The sequence below is a fragment of the Rutidosis leptorrhynchoides genome, chromosome 7, assembly GCF_046630445.1.
Source record: "Rutidosis leptorrhynchoides isolate AG116_Rl617_1_P2 chromosome 7, CSIRO_AGI_Rlap_v1, whole genome shotgun sequence".
In the NCBI taxonomy this organism is placed as follows: Eukaryota; Viridiplantae; Streptophyta; class Magnoliopsida; order Asterales; family Asteraceae; genus Rutidosis; species Rutidosis leptorrhynchoides.
Window position 1 is genome coordinate 187,757,899 of NC_092339.1, and position 22,197 is coordinate 187,780,095.

At 38.5% G+C, this 22,197-nt stretch overlaps 1 protein-coding gene across 1 annotated transcript in view; it reads left to right on the forward strand.

The window, feature by feature from the left end:
* LOC139859838 (WAT1-related protein At4g15540-like) overlaps positions 1 to 14,058 on the forward strand; it is a 34,047-nt gene extending 19,989 nt beyond the window's left edge. The window contains exons 9-10 of the mRNA XM_071848608.1: positions 13,269 to 13,348; positions 13,970 to 14,058. Coding sequence (XP_071704709.1) covers positions 13,269 to 13,348; positions 13,970 to 14,058 — 169 coding nt within the window. The remainder of the gene's footprint in view (positions 1 to 13,268; positions 13,349 to 13,969) is intronic.
* The last annotated feature ends 8,139 nt before the right edge of the window (positions 14,059 to 22,197 follow it).

Genomic DNA, 22,197 nt, shown 5'->3' on the forward strand with positions numbered 1-22,197 from the left:
TTTGAATAAATAGAGATAAAAAGTAAAAAGTTTGAAACTCCAACCCAACCTTGAAACTCCATTAAAAAAAAGTTTGAGTTTTTTTTTCCTTAGGTAGTTGTTCAATCTTTAAGAAAACGTAATATAATAATCATAAAACACGTTGACGTTGTTGTAACTCATCTGAAAGTTGTCTATCATAACATAGCATGAACCATAATTTTGATGCCCCAAAAGGTATGATGCCCAGTGTGGTCGCACCCTTCTCCCTGCACCAGGTCCACCCCTGTAAATACCCCATCACCTGCAATAGTACATCTCCAGTAATCATCTTCTTCATATGGTTGAACCTCCTGCAAAACCGAGCATAAAGAAACCAACGATAGTTCATTCCGACATCCTATATCATTGCAAGCCCAATTCCACGTCCATTGATTATTTTCTTTTTTCTTAATAGTAACTAGTTTATTCAATTCCAAATGATACAATCGGTTAAAATGAATCCGTAAAGGTGTGTCACCTATCCATAGTGTTAGAATGTTATAATTCACCCATGATTCTTATTGATTAAAGAGCCCAAATATATAGTACATGATCTGATCTCATATCCCTTGATTTTAGGGATCCAACATTTAATATGAGATATGGATAGATATGCCTACATTTAATGCTAGATATTACATAAGATATTGTCTATGTCTAATATCCGTTAACATCCCCCCGCAGTTTGAGCGGGAGAGGAATGAACGGACAAACTGGATTAAAACGCTAAAAACTAAATAACATTCTTCTTTCCGAGCAGACTGATATTCGTTGATGTGGTTGCATATTGCTTGACTGCGTTTCCTTTTCCGTAACGTTTTTTTTACGTCGTGGCTTGCTTTGTGTAACGACCCTGGATTTTCCAACGTTTATTCATTAATATTTATTATTAATACATGCATTTTAATAAATGTACATATCCCGTACTTGACTTTACATATCCCGACTTGTCTTTGTGACACACGTACTTTGCACGAATAATATTTTCGAATATTATTTACATTCATGATTAATTAGTATTGATCATTTTTAATTAACTAATGTTACTAGTTAATTACTTGGGCTTTGTTTATTTAATTTGTTACTTACTTGGACTTGGGCTTTTATTATTGGAAATGGACTTGGAAGCCCACCCTACTTTTCTTAATGGACTATTAGGAGCCCAACATTATGCTAATGACTTGTTAAGGACTTAACTTGGATTAATTAGTGAAGGAATCTAGTTACTTACACATTTACACCTTGTTCCCATAACCATTTAGCTTTATTTCCATTCCAAGCTCACACCATTCTCCCATGTAAGAAAGTTGGAGACTTGACCTTCCTCTTTGGGCACCCTTGGCCGTGGGTTTTCATGGGAGAGAGGGATTCCTTTTCAAATTTTTTTTTGTTACTTATTCTCTTGTATACTTCACTTTTTACACACACATAATACTTGCAACTTCTTTTCTCTCAATATTCTCTCAAACTTGTAAGTAACATGAACTAGTTTCTTCTTCCTTTTTCTTAAACAAAACCGCCACCATCATCATTTATTAACTTGTCTTTGTTGTTGTTTAATTACTTGCTTTATTAGTTTGTTGTTGTTGTTAAGGATCAAGTTTTCTAACTTGTATCTTCATGAAATCTTGTTACTTCCATCCTTATTTAATGAAGTCAAGAACAAGGAATCTAAACTTTCTAGTTTATGGTTCTACACTTAAATGTTTTCAAGATTTAAAGTTCATAAGTTTCATATTCATACTTGTGTTCATGTTTGTAGAATTAAATCCTAAAATTCAAACTTTGATTTGAATCTTCCTAAGTATGAAACAAAACATGAACATAATACTTGTACTTTAGTTTATTTCCTTCTTTTTAAAGTTTGTGATGTTGTTATTTTGGTCAAGTGTTACTAGTTAATCTTGATCTCATTTTTCTTGAACCAAAGTTAACTTTGTAAGTTCAAGAACATGGAAGTATAACTTTTTAGTTATAACTTCATATACTTGTGTTGGATCTAAGTTTCCATAGCTTATGGTCTTCTAATTTTGTTGTAAACAAGAGCTTATGAGCTTACATACACTTTTCAAGATGAAAATCTAAGTTTCATAACTTATGGTTTCATTAAAGTTAAGATCCAAGTTATATAACTTAGGGTTTAACTTAAGGACTTTAGATCTAGACTTTTAAGTCTAGGATCTTCAAGATCTAACTAAGAACTATGTTCTACAACTTAAGATCTTGATTATTTAGTTTACTTTCAAGTTTATAGCTTAATATTACTTTTGTAACTCATGTATGTGTCGGATCTAAGATCTTGATGTAACTTTGGTTCATCAAACTACATACAACTCTTAAGTGAGTTGTGCAACATATCTTAGACTTACACTAGTATTATGATGGTCAAACCTTGGTTAAGATGATGCAAACCCATCAACGATTTGTACACTTGAAGCTATACGCATCAAGGATGAGAACCGTGATGAGTATCAAGCACCAAGAACCCACCGAAACACCTTTACTTACTGTTTCTGGAACTGATCAGACTACCTGGGCCACTGTAAAGTTGATTTTCAGTTAGTTCGGTTCGAGTAGATGATTTTTTGTTTAGACCTTGTCTTAATCCGAGTTACGGTTTAGGATCTATGGCCCCCCGAAATTCACTACACCCTATTAACGTTGTGCTGAAATTTCTGACCTACTCGCACTTAAACCGTCACCACAGTCAAACGAAGACGAGTTTGGTTCTGGAAAATTGTCAGCCTCTTGGGGACTCATATACAGAGCCATGGCCACTGGCCTCACCTTATTTCAGTTTGTATAGAGGTCGTAACGGCTGAACGAAGTCAGCCTTTGTTTTAAACTCTTTTTTTGAACGAAACTTACTTTACACTTTTTGTTTAATGATGAATGATGATGGTACTTAAGACCTAATTTACATACATTTAAACCTTTGGGAACGATTTACTGACTTAGTAACTTTTGACTTAGGTTGAGGACCTTCCGGACCAACCACTTTGCTTACCTTTTCGCGTATCGACTTTTACTACTTTCCACTGTGAGTTATAGCATCCCTTTTTACTTTAACTATTTTGGGAACTGAGAATACATGCGCATTTTACATTTTACATACTAGACACGAGTACTTAAACTTTATATATGTGTGGGTTATACAACGGCATAAACTTTCCCCTTAGCTCGGTAACGTTTAGTCATTGGTCTTTGAACCGGTGAACGCGAATCTTAGATATGGATCCATAGAGTTTGACATCCCCACTCGGGCTAGTAGCGCTAGCATTTAACGGGTGTTTAATACTTCGTAAACATATGCACTAGCCAAGTGTACTTTTAAGGGGTGATAAACGTTAAGTTAGTTACCAAGTGCCCGCGGTTATACATATACTTTTCATATTGTTTTGAAACGCTGTTGAAGCACTGAAATCTCGTGGCCTACCTTACATTATTGTTATACTTAAACTATAGCTCACCAACCTTTGTGTTGACGTTTTTAAGCATGTTTTTCTCAGGTGCTTAAGGTTTGCTTGCTTCCGCTGTACTAATCATGCTTTGTAGACACCCGCTGCGCTTATTAGAGATGTCACCGCATGAAACGTTTATTTTGCATTCAAACTATATTACTTTTGAAACGATGTATTTGTAACGACCTATGGGTCACGTACTATTATTGCTTGCTATTCGTAGATGCATACTTTGGTTGTTAAACATTTAACGTTGGTTAAAACGTCACCTTTATTTATGAATGCAAACTCTTTTTGAAACAGCATATAGTATTTGACCTTGTAATGATCATGTTGTTGATGATTCGTACACGATGGTTTTATACGGGGCATCACATTTGATAATTGTTGTTGTAAGAGAATTCAGCTAGCGGCAAATGCCTTCCCGAAGCCTTTCCAAAATCAATGACACAAGCACGCAACATGTCCTCCAAAGTCTGAATCGTGCGTTCGCTTTGTCCGTCTGTCTGCGGGTGATACGCAGTACTCATGTCGAGACGGGTTCCCAAGGCTTCTTGTAAAGAACGCCAAAATCTGGAAGCAAAACGGGGATCGTGATCTGAGATGATCGATAAGGGCACACCATGACGAGATCCAACCTCTTTGAGGTATAGTTGAGCGAGTCTCTCCATCGTATTAGTTTCCTTCATAGCTAGGAAGTGTGCAGATTTGGTAAGACGGTCAACGATAACCCAGATGGTATCGTATCCACCCACCGTCTTTGGTAGCTTAGTAATGAAGTCCATTGTTATCCTTTCCCACTTCCATTGCGGGATTTCCGGTTGTTAAAGTAATCCAGAGGGCTTCTGATGTTCGGCCTTAACTTTCGAGCAAGTAAAACACTTACCAACATAAGTTGCAACATCCTTCTTAAGATTAGGCCACCAATACTGTTCCTTAAGATCGTGGTACATTTTACCGGCTCCAGGGTGAATCGAATATCTCGACTTGTGGGCTTCATCCAATATAAGGTTCCGTAGATCTCCATAACGGGGTACCCAAATTCTTCCGGCATAACATCGAAGTCTAGTCTCCTGAACTTCGAATCGAGAAATGAGAATGTTCAAGTATTCATGAGATATATTCTCCTCCTTGAGAGCCTCATCTTAGGCTGCTCGGATCTGGCTGTTGAGATTCGAATAGATGGTGATGTTCAGTGCCCGAACACGAAGAGGTGGCATCCTCTCTTTTCGGCTCAAAGCCTCAGCTACAACATTGGCCTTGCCAGGATGATAACGAAGTTCACAATCATAGTCGTTCAGCGTCTCGATCCATCGACGCTGTCTCATATTCAGTTGCTTCTGATCGAAGATATGTTGGAGGCTTTTATGATCGGTGAAAATAGTGCTCTTTGTTCCATAAAGATAGTGTCTCGACATCTTTAATGCAAAGACAACGGTTCCAAGCTCGAGATCGTGCGTTGTGTAATTTCGCTCATGAATCTTCAGTTGTCGGGAGGAGTAAGTGATAACCTTTGTTCGTTGCATCAGTACACAACCAAAACCACTTTTCGAAGCATCGCAATAAACGACAAAATCGTCACTGCCTTCAGGAAGTGATAAGATAGGTGCGGTGGTTAACTTCTTTTTCAAAGTTTGAAATGCAGATTCCTGTTCGGGTCCCAAATGAACTTCTTCCCTTTGTGAGTCAGCGCGGTTAAAGGACGCGCAATCAGAGAGAAACCTTCAATAAATCTTCGGTAGTAACCGGCGAGGCCTAAAAATTGGCGGATATGAGTCGGAGTAGTGGGGGTTTTCCACTTGCTGATAGCTTCAATCTTGGCAGGATCAACCTTGATACCTTGATCACTCACAACGTGACCCAAAAATTGGACTTCCATCAACCAAAACTCACACTTGGAGAATTTTGCATAAAGTTGCTATTGTCTCAAGAGTTCAAGAACTAGACGAAGATGTTGCTCATGTTCTTCTTCGCTTTTGGAGTAGATGAGGATATCATCTATGAAGACGATAACGAACTTATCCAGGTATGGCTTGCAGACACGATTCATGAGATCCATAAACACGACAGGTGTGTTGGTTAAACCGAATGGCATCACGAGAAACTCATAATGACCATAACGAGTTCTGAATGCAGTCTTCATCATGTCACTCTCTTTCACCCTCAACTGGTGATAACCGGATCGCAAATCGATCTTAGAGTAAACACTTGATCCTTGTAGCTGATCAAAAAGATCGTCAATTTGGGGAAGAGGATACCGATTCTTAATCGTCAATTTGTTGAGTTCACGGTAGTCGATACACATGCGGAATGATCCATCCTTCTTCTTCACAAATAAAACAGGTGCACCCCAAGGCGAGAAACTTGGTTGGATAAATCTACGGTCTAGCAGTTCTTGTAATTGGCTTTGCAACTCTTGCATTTCGGAAGGTGCGAGTCGATAAGGTGCGCGAGCTACAGGTGCAGCTCCTGGCACTAAATCGATCTGAAATTCCACTGCTCTCGGTGGCGGTAATCCAGGCAATTCTTCCGGGAAGACATCGGAAAATTCGTTCACAATTCGTACGTCATCCACGCTCTTCACTTCAGTTTCTAACGTTTTCACATGTGCCAAAATAGCAAGACGTCCTTTCTTCATGATCTTTTGCGCCTTCATGCAACTAATGAGATTCAGTCTCGAGCTACATCTCTCTCCGTAAATAATTAGTGGCTCACCATTTCCGTGCGGTATATGAAGAGCTTTATCTCCACAGATAATTTCAGCCCTTATCTTGGTCAACCAGTCCATACCAACAATAACATCAAAGCTTCCCAACTTAATGGGTATCAAGTCAATCTCGAAATCCACACCAGCTATATTGATAATAGCTCCCCGGCTAATTTGGTCAACTTTTTCAAGTTTTCCATTGGCTACCTCTACAAGCATACTCTCCTTTAAAGGAACTAACGACCAATTTATCTTATCGCAAAAGTGGCTACATACATAACTCCTATCGGCACCAGTATCAAATAAGACAGAAGCTAATAGATTTTTGATAGTGAATATACCTGTGACCAAGTCGCGGTTCTCACAGGCATCCCTTGCGTTTACGTTGAAAGCTCTGCCACGCGGTGGTCCACCGTCCTTTCGCTTGTTGGGACACTCATTTCTGAAGTGGCCCGTCTGTCCACATTCATAACACTTTCTCGGTCCATTGGAGTTCGGCTTTCCAGTCATGGTGGTGATCTTGCAGTCTCTGCCAATATGCCCGGTCTTTTTGCATTTTTCACAAACAACGTTACAGTACCCGGTATGGTGCTTGTAGCACCTCTTGCACTGTGGTAGAGTACCCTTGTAATTGGGGTTCGAGTTGGTGTTCGGATTGGGGTTCCTCCCATCATTGTGCCTCTTGGCGGGGGTTTGATCATAGGCTCTCCCCTTATTGTTATCCCACTTACGCTTATCACTACTACCCGCTTCGGATTTTGCCTTTTCTGGTTCATCGATGATGATTTGGTTCATTAAGGTATGCGCCATGCGCATTGCTTCCGGGACATTGGGTGGTTTAGACGAGGTGACATTTCCCTTAATGGACTTAGGAAGTCCCCACAAGTACCTTTCCATACGCTTAAACTCCGGGGTAACCATGGTAGGACACATCAGGGCTAATTCCAGATACCTACAGTTGTAACCATCGAGATCGTTTCCCACAACCTTCAACTGCATAAACTCAATCTCCATTTTCTGGATCTCTGTCCTAGGTCAATATTCCTCAATCATGGCCCCCTTAAACTCTTCCCATGGAGTGGCATACGCCTCATCAATACCCTTTGCTTGAGCCAGAGTGTTCCACCAAGTTAGTGCACCGTCTGACAGCGTACATGAAGCATACTTGGTTTTGTTCGCCTCTGAGCAGTTACTAACTCGAAACACATATTCTAATTTCTCAAACCACCTAGTGAGACCAACTGGCCCCTCAGTTCCACTAAAGTTGTGGGGCTTGCAGCTTTGAAACTCTTTGTATGTGAACCCATTACGAATGGGCTGGATAACCGGTGGTGGTGGAGCTTGGGGGTTCATTTCCGCTAAAGCTGCGGCGACTCGTTCATTGATCATTTCTTCGATTTGGGCTGCGGTGGGTGTTGATCTTCCGTTGGCCATTGATGTTTTAAACAAAAAATTTTGACTCAAGTCAAAATCCAGTATTCAAATAGTAATAATACAGTATATGGTAACCAGCATGGAATCAACACAACACATGTTAATTAAGTAATGCAAATAGATTCAGATACCACAAGATCATCATACAGTAACGTAAATAGAACACCGTACAAGGATTAAATAACACAAAGTTCCATTCATTAATAATAAGTTGCATACATCAGCATAGGTTCGCGCAATACATAAATAAAACATAAAACTACAAGTGAGATTACATAATGAAATCTACTACAAATGTCCTATGGTGATGGTGGGTGTAGGATGTCCATTACGTGGGACATCTGGTCCTCGAGCTCAGCTACCCGAGCACGAAGGATCTCCACCTCTCTCGTCAGTTCCTCGATAGAGGGAGATGGTGGGGCAGGTGGTGCAGTCGGTACGGGTGGTGACGGTGGTGCAGATGGTCCGTCTTCAGAAGTGGATGGTGCACAGCGGTAAGGCTTACGGATGAAGGGATCAGCAGGATATGGCACAAGCCGCTTACGGGCGGTAACTCTAGTCCTCAGTCCATGTGCGTTAACGGATGATCTCCATCTGTTAACCCCAGGAATAACAGTACCATCGAAACGATACCGCTTCTTCAGCGGGGTAGAGGGTGGCTGCACGGGTGCCTCATCAGGGTCCTCATCGGAATCCTCGTCACTGGAGTTGTCGGAGGATGAGTCGTCGGATGATGAGTCGGCAGATGATGGGTCGTCTAGATCAGCTGGGGGGTGGCTATATGGGTGGCTCTCCTCGGGCTGCCATCATCAGTCGGTATCTGAAGGGCGGGATCGGCACGAGACGTCCATCAGGAAGGCGTCAGCACCAATGGTTATGCTCATTATGGACCGGACCTTTCCCAAGTTCCGCGAGAATCACAGCACCACCGGGATGGTGCTGTGGCTCCGGAGGTCCTGGGGCAAGTGGAGCTGGAATATATGGTGGGTCCTCGGCTCCGTCAGAGGTGATCACTGGGCCGGGCGCATGGCTACTGGCTCCAGAGGATGAATCGCCGGAGTCGCTGGAAGGTGTAGATGACGAGATCGAGTCAGCAACAACGGTAGGTGAGGTGGCCGATGAGTCCGAGGCGCTCTCCAAGTGAAAGATAGTGGGCAGGGCATCCGACATTTGAACAAGGAAAAATAACTTTTTCCATGTCAGTAAGTCATAAAGCAAGCACGTATTAGGCAAGGTGACTATGACAGTCTAGATCATGCATAGCAGTAAGTAGCATGGAAATAATAACAAATCGTACAGAAGTATCATGCAATCGAAGCATATAGTAGCATGCATTAGAGTAAACATGTAGCAGTATACGGCATATAGTAGTAAAAGTAAGCAGCAGCATGCAGTAAGTTCCGCAGAAACAAGTAAACTAGCAAGTTGTAAATTAGTTCTATTAGTGAATCCTACTCGGATCGGTCCAGACTCACTAATGCAACCTAATTCCCTACAACCAATGCTCTGATACCAAATGTGATGCCCCGTACAAAACCATCGTGTATGAATCATCAACAACAGTTATCATTCGAGTATTAATGCCGCACCTTTTGAAGCATTGTATGGCCGCAAGTGCCGGTCTCCTATTTGTTGGGCCGAAGTGGGCGAAAAGCAAATCACCGGACCCGAGGTAGTCCATGAAACAACAGATAAGATTGCTCAAATTCAAGCTAGAATTAAGAAGGCCCGTGATCATCAAAAGAGTTATGCTGATCTTAAACGTAAAGACTTCGAATTCAACGTCGGTGACCGTGTTATGTTGAAGGTCGTACCTTGGAAGGATGTGATCCGTTTTGGAAAACATGGGAAGTTAAACCCGCGATACATTGGTCCTTTTGAAATCTTGGAGCGTGTTGGACCCGTTAATACCGTCTGGATCTTCCAACTCAATTGAGCTCAGTTCATCCTACCTTTCATGTATCGAATTTGAAGAAGTGTCTTGCTGAACCGGAACATGTCATACCATTGGAGGAACTTACAATTGACGACAAACTCCACTTCGTGGAAGAACCTGTAGAGATTATGGACCGTGAGGTCAAAAATTTGAAACACAACAAGATTCCGATCGTCCAAGTACTATGGAATGCCAAACGAGGACCTGAGTTTACCTGGGAACGAGAGGATCAAATGATGCAGAAGTATCCTCACCTTTTCCCAACTCCTCCATCTACCTCAGCTTAAAATTTCGGGACGAAATTTTCTTTAACAGGTGGATAATGTAACGACCCTGGATTTTCCAACGTTTATTCAGTAATATTTATTATTAATACATGCGTTTTAATAAATGTATTTATATACATTTACTTGATACCGTACTTGACTTTACATATCCCGACTTATCTTTGTGACACACGTACTTTGCACGAATAATATTTTCGAATATTATTTACATTCATGATTAATTAATATTGATCATTTTTAATTAACTAATGTTACTAGTTAATTACTTGGGCTTTGTTTATTTAATTTGTTACTTACTTGGACTTGGGCTTTTATTATTGAAAATGGACTTGAAAGCCCACCCTACTTTTCTTAATGGACTATCAGGAGCCCAACATTATGCTAATGACTTGTTAAGGACTTAACTTGGATTAATTAGTGAAGGAATCTAGTTACTTACACATTTACACCTTGTTCCCATAACCATTTAGCTTTATTTCCATTCCAAGCTCACACCATTCTCCCATGTAAGAAAGTTGGAGACTTGACCTTCCTCTTTAGGCACCCTTGGCCGTGAGTTTTCATGGGAGAGAGGGATTCCTTTTCAATTTTTTTTTTGTTACTTATTCTCTTGTATACTTCACTTTTTACACACACATAATACTTGCAACTTCTTTTCTCTCAATATTCTCTCAAACTTGTAAGTAACATGAACTAGTTTCTTCTTCCTTTTTCTTAAACAAACCCACCACCATCATCATTTATTAACTTGTCTTTGTTGTTGTTTAATTACTTGCTTTGTTAGTTTGTTGTTGTTGTTAAAGATCAAGTTTTCTAACTTGTATCTTCATGAAATCTTGTTACTTCCATCCTTATTTGATGAAGTCAAGAACAAGGAATCTAAACTTTCTAGTTTATGGTTCTACACTTAAATGTTTTCAAGATTTAAAGTTCATAAGTTTCATATTCATACTTGTGTTCATGTTTGTAGACTTAAATCCTAAGATTCAAACTTTGATTTGAATCTTTCTAAGTATGAAACAAAACATGAACATAATACTTGTACTTTAGTTTATTTCCTTCTTTTTAAAGTTTGTGATGTTGTTATTTTGGTCAAGTGTTACTAGTTAATCTTGATCTCATTTTTCTTGAACCAAAGTTAACTTTGTAAGTTCAAGAACATGAAAGTATAACTTTTTAGTTATAACTTCATATACTTGTGTTGGATCTAAGTTTCTATAGCTTATGGTCTTCTAATTTTGTTGTAAACAAGATCTTATGAGCTTACATACACTTTTCAAGATGAAAATCTAAGTTTCATAACTTATGGTTTCATTAAAGTTAAGATCCAAGTTATATAACTTAGGGTTTAACTTAAGGACTTTAGATCTAGACTTTTGAGTCTAGGATCTTCAAGATCTAACTAAGAACTATGTTCTGCAACTTAAGATCTTGATTATTTAGTTTACTTTCAAATTTATAGCTTAATATTACTTTTGTAACTCATGTATGTGTCGGATCTAAGATCTTGATGTAACTTTGGTTCATCAAACTACATACAACTCTTAAGTGAGTTGTGCAACATATCTTAGACTTACACTAGTGTTATGATGGTCAAACCTTGGTTAAGATGATGCAAACCCATCAACGAGTTGTACACTTGAAGCTATACGCATCAAGGATGAGAACCGTGATGAGCATCAAGCACCAAGAACCCACCGAAACACCTTTACTTACTGTTTCTGGAACTGATCAGACTACCTGGGTGACTGTAAAGTTGAGTTTCAGTTAGTTCGGTTCGAGTAGATGATTTTCCGTTTAGACCTTGTCTTAATCCGAGTTACGGTTTAGGATCTATGGCCCCCCGAAAGTCACTACACCCTATTAACGTTGTGCTGAAATTTCTGACCTACTCGTACTTAAACCGTCACCACGGTCAAACTAAGACGAGTTTGGTTCTGGAAATTTGTCAACGTCTAGGGGACTCATATACGAAGCCATGGCCACTGTCCTCACCTTATTTCAGTTTGTATAGAGGTCGTAACGGCTGAACTAAATCAGCCTTTGTTTTAAACTCTTTTCTTGAATTAAACTTACTTTACACTTTTTGTTTAATGATGAATGATGATGGTACTTAAGAACTAATTTACATACATTTAAACCTTTGGGAATGATTTACTGACTTATTAACTTTTGACTTAGGTTGAGGACCTTCCGGACCAACCACTTTGCTTACCTTTTCGCGTATCGACTTTTACTACTTTCCACTGTGAGTTATAGCATACCTTTTTACTTTAACTATTTTGAGAACTGAGAATACATGCGCATTTTACGTTTTACATACTAGGCACGAGTACTTAAACTTTATATATGTGTGGGTTATACAACGACATAAACTTTCCCCTTAGCTCGGTAACGTTTAGTCATTGGTCTTTGAACCGGTGAACGCGAATCTTAGATATGGATTCATAGGGTTTGACATCCCCACTCGGGCTAGTAGCGCTAGCATTTAACGGGTGTTTAATACTTCGTAAACATACGCACTCGCCAAGTGCACTTTTAGGGGGTGATAAACGTTAAGTTAGTTACCAAGTGCCCACGGTTATGCATATACTTTTCATACTGTTTTGAAACGCTGTTGAAGCACTGAAATCTCGTGGCCTGCCTTACATTACTGTTATACTTAAACTATAGCTCACCAACCTTTGTGTTGACATTTTTAAGCATGTTTTTCTCAGGTGCTTAAGGTTTGCTTGCTTCCGCTGTACTAGTCATGCTTTGTAGACACCCACTGCACTTATTAGAGATGTCACCGCATGAAACGTTTATTTTGCATTCAAACTATATTACTTTTGAAACGATGTATTTGTAACGACCTATGGGTCACGTACTATTATTGCTTGCTATTCGTAAAAGCATACTTTGGTTATTAAACATTTGACGTTGGTTAAAACGTCACCTTTATTTATGAATGCAAACTCTTTTTGAAACAGCATATAGTATTTGACCTTGTAATGATCATGTTGTTGATGATTCGTACACGATGGTTTTGTACGGGGCATCACACTTTGCCTAAGGATTGAGTAGGACTTGGGCATTGAACTTTGTCGACGATAACCAGTCTTTATCGAAAGAGCTTATTATTATTCTTATTATTTTTTTTTTTGAGGTTTGGAACCTAGTATAGCTAGGTGGCTCATCCTTACGCCGATCCATGACCATGTTTTCTTTTTCTTTTCACGCGTGCCATGTGCTACATTTCTTATAATTTTTTTTTATTTGGAAAAGTAATCAAAAGTGGAGGTGGGACCGAAAATAAGAATTATAAAATGATAGTTGAGGCTTAGAGACAACACATCATTTCTCATTCCCACATCTCCTTCTTTCTCTAGTTTGGCTGCTTTTTTTTTTTTTTTTTTTTTTTTGCTGCTGATGGTCTTTAGCCATGATCAAACAGAAGATAAGGATGGAGAAAAGAAGATGCTGAGATGCTATGGAAGAGAGCACGAGGTGAAGAACAGAGGTACTTGTTTTTTATTTATTTTTTTTAAAGAAATTGAAGAACAAAAGAGTCATAGAAAGAAGACAGGAGCTGAAACGGTATATATTTCAACCCTGATGTTGTTGCTCCGGTGGTGAGATGACGATGTATATTTCAACCATAATTGGATGCTTTTTGTAAGAAATGGAAAAATAAAAGAAAAAGGATAAAGACGGGAGCTGAAACGGTGTATATTTCAACCGTGATTTGCTGCTCCGGTGGTGGTATGATGGTGTATATTTCAACCGTGATTTGAATGCTTTTTGAAAGAATTGGAAAACAAAAGAAAGATAGATAGAAGGCCGAAGTAGAGGTTCGGTATTGATGGGGTTAGGAAGAAGATTTGATGGGTGGTAGAGCAGAAGCGGCACACATTCGGCTGACTAGGTTTTGGATCAAACCCTTTGATACCATGTTGAAATGTTATAATTCACCCATAATTCTTATTGATTAAAGAGGCCAAATATATAGTACATGATCTGATCTCATATCCTTTGATTTTAGGGATCCTACATTTAATATGAGATATGGATAGATATGCCTACATTTAATGCTAGATATTATATCAGATATTGTCTATGTCTAATATCCGTTAACACATAGGTCATGCCGAAACTGGATGGAATGTCCATTTCCTAGCTTCATTTGAAACAAATCGTTGGGTACAAGATGTTGCTCCACCACATTTTTAGAATTCTTAACAATAGAATCCCTCACAAACCACTTGATGAGGTCTGATCAAACAAGGGACCATGGATGCCTTGAATAACCTTCACCCATAACGAATCTGGAGCCACAAGATAACGCCATTTCCATTTTAAAAGCAACGCCATGTTAAACGCTTTAAGGCTCCCAATATTAAGACCACCTTTGTCGTATGAGGCCATTATAAGATCCCATCTCACCCAATATATTTTTCGAGACACACCATTATCGCCCCAGAGAAAACGACAACGATATGACTCCATCTCTTTTAAAACCTTTTCGGGACATTTGAACATAAAGAAAAAATATAGACCGATAGATCCCAACACCGATTTTATTAGTGTAAGACGAGAACCCACTGATAAAAGAGGAATCTTCCATGCCGCCAATTTTTTATGAAATTTAGCTAGCAAATCTGACCAATACGTTATATAGTTCATATTAGCACCAATTGTGAAGCCAAGATATTTTGTAGGAAGAGACCCAATAGCACAACCCGACTCGGCAGCTAAACGATTGATGTCTGCATTCTCAACTCCAATACCAAAAATGTGGGATTTGGTGACATTTAAACGCAGACCTGAAATCAAGTAAAAAACATTAAGCATATGTATAATATTTTCGAGGTAGCCTTGGTTCCATTCCGTCATGATAATAACGTCATCAGCATACATGAGGTGCGAAATAGTAACGTCTGAATTTCCAATCCAAACCCCTTTAAATAAATTAAAAGCCGGCGCTTTCACCATCATCTGATGCAACCCCTCCATAACAGTTAAAAACAAATACGGACTAAGAGTATCACCCTGGCGCAAACCACATTGAATTGGAAATCCCTTCGTTAGGCTACTGTTAATAAGGATAGACGTTCGGGCCGAGGAGAGACATCCATTTATCTAACTTTGCCATTGAGAATCGAAACCGAGATATTTAAGCATATGGTCTAAGAAACATCAATCAATCGAGTTGTATGCTTATTCAAAATTCACCTTCAAAAGCATCATCTTTTGTTTCTTATTTTTCATCCACGAGATAATTTCACTCAAAACAATCGAGCCATCACCCTTAATATATTCCGACTGTTCTAGACTAATAATGTTATCAATAACAAGCGCCAATCGGTTAGTAAGCACCTTAGAAATGATCTTATACAAGACACCAACGAGAGGACGGTAATCTGCAATTACAGTCGGATTGGAAAACTTCGGGATTAAACAAAAGAAGGCCGATTTGGCATCTTGAGGTAAAACCGAAGATGCAAAGAACCGATACACATCCTTCATAATATGGTGTTTGAGATCAGCCCAGTAATGTTTGATAAAGTAAAAAGTAAAACTATCTGGTCCAGGCGCTTTATCACTTCCACAATCCCAAATTGCCGCTCTGACCTCATCTTCCGTTATGGCCTCTTCCAAAAACGCCGCATCTAACGGGTCTAGCAAACGATCAACTACAATATCCTCGAGAGTAGCTCCAGAAGAGACTTTTTGAAACTTCAACTTGAAATAATCGAAAAATTTGTCTTTGACAATATCAGGATCTGAATTCCATTCGCCATCGACAAGAACACCTTGAATAGCAGTATTATTACGCTTATGTTTCAACATCGTATGGAATAATTTCGAGTTATCATCACCATTTGCAATCCATTTAACCCGAGATTTTTGAAACATATCCATTTCATCCAAACGATCGAACGAATCAGCTTCCCTAGCGAGCTGAGAATACTCAGCCACTTCCTCGGCGGAGGCTAACCCACCATCAGTTCTTTCGTCAATGATAAGCATGCGATTAATAACTTGCTTTTTACGAGAAAGATCACCATCTCTGTTTGCATGAAACTATTCTTTGATGTTAGCTTTCAAGATCTTCATTTTAACAATAAAATTGGTATCCACGTTCAAGTGATCAAAATCAGTGAGCGACTTTTTTTACCACTTATTCAAATCCAACTCTTTCAAACCAAGAATGAAATAATTTGAAAGGGGTAGACGGTAGGCCCATAATTAACTTTCTCATGATAGAGCAAAATAGGAGAATGATCAGAATGTCCCTTACGTAAAATCATACCTTTTATGGGTTCGGTCATATTCACAATATTTTGTGAAACCAAAAATCTATCCAACTTACTCATTTTAGACCCCGGTTTATTACGCCAAGAGAACCGAAAGCCGCCTAGTTGTGTTAACAATTGATATGCGGAAATATTTAAATGTTTATTGATATGATTGAATGTTTATTGATAATGAAGTGAATGTTAACTGATCTTGATCTATGTTGTAAACTAGAAAAAGATAAAAGAGAACAATAAACTTGAAGGACTATATTTTTAATAGATTTTGGTTTTTGATACAGATTGTATACAAATGGCCATTAAAGCCTTTTTTATATGAAAAACAAGGTAACATCTATTTCCATTAGAGGTTAGGCTCCAAATCTCATTTTGGAACCCCTTGATTACAATTTAGGAAATGCAGTTTGTCTTTGCTTGTTTTGGATCCGTTGTACTGGCTTCTAGTAATTATCTTGGGTTGACATGTGACTTCCAACAAATATGAAAATGATGAGAAGCTCTTTCTCTGATCCTAGAGTCAAATTACCACATTTGGTAATTTGTCTTTTGTTGATTTGTTTCATTCTAACACTCCCCCTCAAGTTGAATAGTGGGATTTCCACAATTCAACTTGCCCAATACGCCGTTGAAGAGACTTTCGTTGACTAGTTTTGCAAGAATAATCACGAACTAGTCTTCAATTTTGTTCAAGTCAATTCATGACTTGAACTTCTTCATCTGTCTTAAAAAACATGTTTAGTTAATTCTCGACTTGAACCTTTGAGGTTCGCCGAAAAAACCATCTTCTTGAGTTTCCAACTTAAACCAAGCTCAAATTAAACCTTCATTGGTTCACCCGACATGAACCCAACTCAACTTGAACTTTTATTTGGTTGGTCTCGAGTATCAAGCTCCTGACATGAACCCAGTTCAATCTTGAACCTTCACTGGTTCGCTTGGAGTATTTATCTTTCTGAGGTGAACCCAGTCCAACTTAGACCTTCACTGGTTCGCCAAGTAATATTCAATTTTCTAGACATGAACCCTGTCAATCTTGGACCTTTAGTGGTTCGTCTAGTATATTCATCTTTCAAACATGATCCTAGTTTCTCTTGAACCTTGTTTGGTTTGCTTGGAAGTATTTAAGTTTTTGTTCCTTGACATGAACCCAATTCATCTTGAACTTTGTTTGGTTCGTCAAGGATTGTTCAGTCTCAAGACATGAACCCAATCCAATCTTGGAACTTGTTTGGTTTTGCTTGAGTAATATGAAGTCAAAGTGGGATTGCCACTTTGACTTAGCATTGATGTTTCTTCTTTGAGTAGCTTCATGCGCCTCTTCTTAATCTTTTATTGTTTGCTAAATGCCGAAGTGTCTTGAGTTATTCCTTTAGATGCTCCGGTAATCAACTCACGGTGTTGTTAGAATCAATCTGCCCATCACCCGTGTATTGGATATATACCAGAAATATCATAAAAACAAAGGATTAGTGACGTTGCAATAACACAATCTATTCATAATCATAGTTAGTTTACACCAACTCACAATGATATTAGGATTAAACTTCCCCTCACTTGTGTGTTGGAGGTTAAAAGTAATAATTGGTCTCAAGAACCTTATAATTTAATAGAAAATGTGACACCTTTTTAACTAGAAAAAAACATTTTGTTATTTTTAAGACATTCGGGTAAAAAGCTTGTAACCTTTTCCAACAAAGGATTTTAACCTTAAACCAAAAAGTTACAAATCAAAGTTTCACATTTTGTTTTTAAATTCACGAAGGTGTATTTTTCAACAAAAAATTTGATTCTTTATTTCATAAAAGAAAATCTTCGATTCCTTATCATAAGAAAAAATACGTTTGGACCAAAAAACGTTGGGACCAATTTGACTTCTTGTTTGTTGAAAACAAATTGACCATTTTTTTTTTACTTCCTATTATTACACGGGTCATTGCATACTCTTAAAAAGAAAATGTTTTACTTTATAAAGTTTATCCCAACCATATTTTTCGTATTTCAAAAGTCCCTCATTTTTAAACTCATTTAAACACTTTAGAGTTATTTTGGAAAATTGATTTAAGATTTTACTTTTCCCAACCAAAAGGTAGTCTGTGACTGACTTTTCACAACCTCGAATGTAATTTTTTATTTGACCTCCTTTTTACTTAAAACACTATTTGAAGCTGTCTTTTAACAAAAGTATTTTGCTTTAAAACAAAAAAAATTTGACCATCCTCTTTTTTTTTTTTTTTTTTTTTTTTTTTTTTTTCCATTTAAGCTTTAAATTTAATTTAAATTAAAAGGTGGTTATTTGAGAATCTTCTTTTTATGACCTTCACATCTCCAAGGGTGAAATTAACCAACAACCAAAAATTATTAAACATGAGTTTCCTTTAGTAAACAAAAGTTACTAACAAATGGTTTGGACTAAAAAACTGGACATTCCTTTGTTTAAATAAAATTGAAGAGATCTTTGGACATTTTTTTTTTAACTTCACAGGGAAAAAAAAAATTGTAAATCAATAAAACGAGGTACGTTTATTTCTTTTGTTTAAAAAAAAAAAAAAATCCCCTTTTTGATCTTGACTCTTTAATATCAGAAGGGGCAGTTGACCAACTTTAAAGTTGTTTACAAACTTTGGACTCCTTTTTACTCCATACTTTAAAGACATACGGAGTATATTTGAAGTATTTTTTGGCAGGAGTGTGTTTTACACAAAGCAAGGGTTGCTAATTGGCCCACTACCCTTAACAGGCCCAAAGTGTTTAATTAACCCAACCGTCCTTTTTTTAGTCGGTATCCATTTTTAATTGACCCAACCGTCCCCTTTTTCAACCTCGAGATTCCCTTTTTGCTGTCACTTTCTCATTATCGATACAGACAGGTTGTTTATCGATACAAACAGGTTGGTTCAGTTTATCTTCCCCACACGTACCTTTAAACCTAGAAGCAACCCTAGATTCGTTTACTTTTTCTATATCTGTGAAAAGAGAAATAAATGGTTTAAGGGTTGTATTCTTTCATACCAATCTTTTCCTCCCTAAAATCAGTCACGACTAAATTAGGGTTTGATTCAAACCAAAAACCTTAAAATTTTATTGACGATTTTCGGGATGAATACGAAATTAAAGGAACGAGTTTTGAGAAGAGAAGGGTTTGAGGTGTTAACCCCAAACCCTTTACCTAATTGCAGATTTTCGAAGCATTAAATTGAAGCATGTGGTGTCGTTGCGGGTAGCTTCAAGGTTGCCGCCAACCACCTTTGTTGCTTCCTTCGCCGCCGTTCAGGTCATTGATTTCTTTTCTCCTTTCGGCGCCAGGTAATCACACCTATGGTCGCCGTTAACGGTTGATGGTGGTCACCGCTGTTGGTACCATCTTGGTTACCGACGGTTGCAAATCCCACCATTTATTTGCTCTAAAGCCGTCATATTATCACCATGGAAACCAAAACTATTCTTTGTGGCTTTTGGTGGCCGGTGATATTGAGGCTTGATTTAAGATACCGTCTTTTTGACATGGCGGCTTGATTTAAGAAGCTTATTGCTTCTGCTTTTCTGAGCTACCATCAATGGCAAGTGAAGTAAGCCTTGAAAGGTGATTGCTTTGATTCAGCAACCCTTTCGGCTCTTCCTTATGCCTGAATTTGGTTAGGTTTTGAGACTATTAACTGAGTTACCGTCTATTGACATGGCAGCTCAGATTTGAGGTATATGATTGAAGCAAAAAGCGACTATCTTGATCAAAGGATCGATACCGTTAGCTCTGATACCATGTTAACAATTGATATGCGAAAATATTTGAATGTTTATCGATATGATTGAATGTTTATTGATAATGAAGTGGATGTTAACCGATATTGATCTAAGTTGTAAACTAGAAAAAGATAAAAGAGAACAATAAACTTGAAGGACTACATTTTTAATAGATTTTGGTTTTTGATACAGATTGTATATATTACAAATGGCCATTGAAGCCTTTTTATATGAAAAACAAGGTAACAGTTATTTCCATTAGAGGTTAGGCTCCAAATCCCATTTTGGAACCCCTTGATTACAATTTGGGAAATGCAGTTTGTCTTTGCTTGTTTTGGATCCGTTGTATTGGCTTCTAGTAGTTGTCTTGGGTTGACATGTGACTTCCAACAAATATGGAAATGATGAGAAGCTCTTTCTCTGATCCTAGAGTCAAACTACCACATTTGGTAATTTGTCTTTTGTTGACTTGTTTCATTCTAACAAGTTGAATATCGAATAAACCCGTATCCACAATAAAGTTATTAAGATCATCAGCTTCTACCTGTGAGAATTTAGAACCATGCCTCTCATCACTGGTTCGAACCGCATTAAAATCACCACATAAGATATACTCTCCAGGGTTCGATCCCATAAACTCACGAATCTGATTAAGAATGGCCAACTTTTCGACCCAGGGTTGAGGCATATATAAATATTAACCATAAAACACTGAACATTGTGACCACGCCATTTACCCTTGACGATAATGAAGTTGTCTTGGCACCAAATATCCTCCTTAACGAACACGTTTGGATCTCAAATAGACATCAACCCACCTGAGTGACCACGAGAAGAGCTACACGCATAATCAAAGTTCATATTCTCCCACATTGTTTTTAAACGATATAACACCAATCTCATCATCTTAGTCTCTTGAATGGCTAAGAATTGCTTGATGTAGCAGGAGCTGTACACGATTCAGCAGGGACATTATGAGTTGTAGGTGATGCAAACTGAGGCAAATTAATATCTTCATACACAGGAGAAAACGAATATGAATTAGACTCGCACCCATTCGCGTGCTCGTTGCTATTAGTCGAGTTCAGATTAGTGGAATCCAAGTTTGCATCCACCCCAACCTCTTTTAAATATTCACGTGCATGATCCTCATCCACCTTTGAAAGGACATCGTTAATGGTGTATCCTAGGAGATACACGCATAAAAACACCATTTTCATATAGAAAAATGGATCAAAAAGCACAAAAGATAACAAAATTTAGCAGTGTTTAGTATTTACCGCCCAGCGTAGAGCAGGCCGCCCAGCGTCAAGCATAAGCCCTGCAGGCAGCTTCTATGCATAAGCCCTTTAACTCAGCGGGTGAACGGCACGCAGCCACGTCAGCACATGCCACCGACATTCTGGATACTTCACGTAACAGAACCATTCAGTGATTGACACGTGTATCCCGTGAAATTCGGACATTCTACGCCTATAAATAGACCCCCTGGGTCACCACATTTCACACCATTTTCAATCTGAACTTCAGTCAGAGAGAAGTACACTTTCTCTCTCACGCAGTTCTTTCTCACTCTAAAAGCACATTAGCCGCTTAGCAGCAATACGCTAGACGGATCTTTAGAGATTGGTCCACAGATTGATTGAGGCCACCCCACAGATCTTACATCTGTGTTCCGGGTTTACAGAGATTATTTCTCGAGGGCAAACAACAACCAACAGTATACGCCACACGCTGAGCAGCTATTGTCTTGTACTGGTACTTTACAGCCGCTATACGGAAAATCGTACCAACAAATGGCGCCACCCGTCTCGAGGACCACCAAAACCACCAAGAACACGAAGGCAACTGAAACAACCTCATCAAAAACAGCACTTGAACCAGTTGATGAAAACATCATTGAGAACATACCAGTGGATCAGCTAACTCTTAAAGAAACTTCAATTGAAGAAGAGGACCAACCGCACACTGGTAACACCGATGATCAAGTTCATGAAACTATACCACGATTGAAGAAGCCATTGATGGGGAGTTCTAGTGGAGGAATGTGGAAAGCCAGGCGAGGAACACACAATGTTTCTTTTAAAAGGACAGCTGATGTGAATGTTAAGCACAACAACAGAGGAAAGACAATCTCAAAATCACAATTGTTCAAGTTATTCAATCAATTGAACACTTTTGTCGATGAAACTGAAACTCAACACAGTGATGAAGGTTTCTTGGAAGATGATTGGAATTTTGGGGACGAAGACGAGAAGTTCTTTATGACTGAGGAGATGGCCGGAAAGTTATTGGATGGAATTTTGACCAAGAC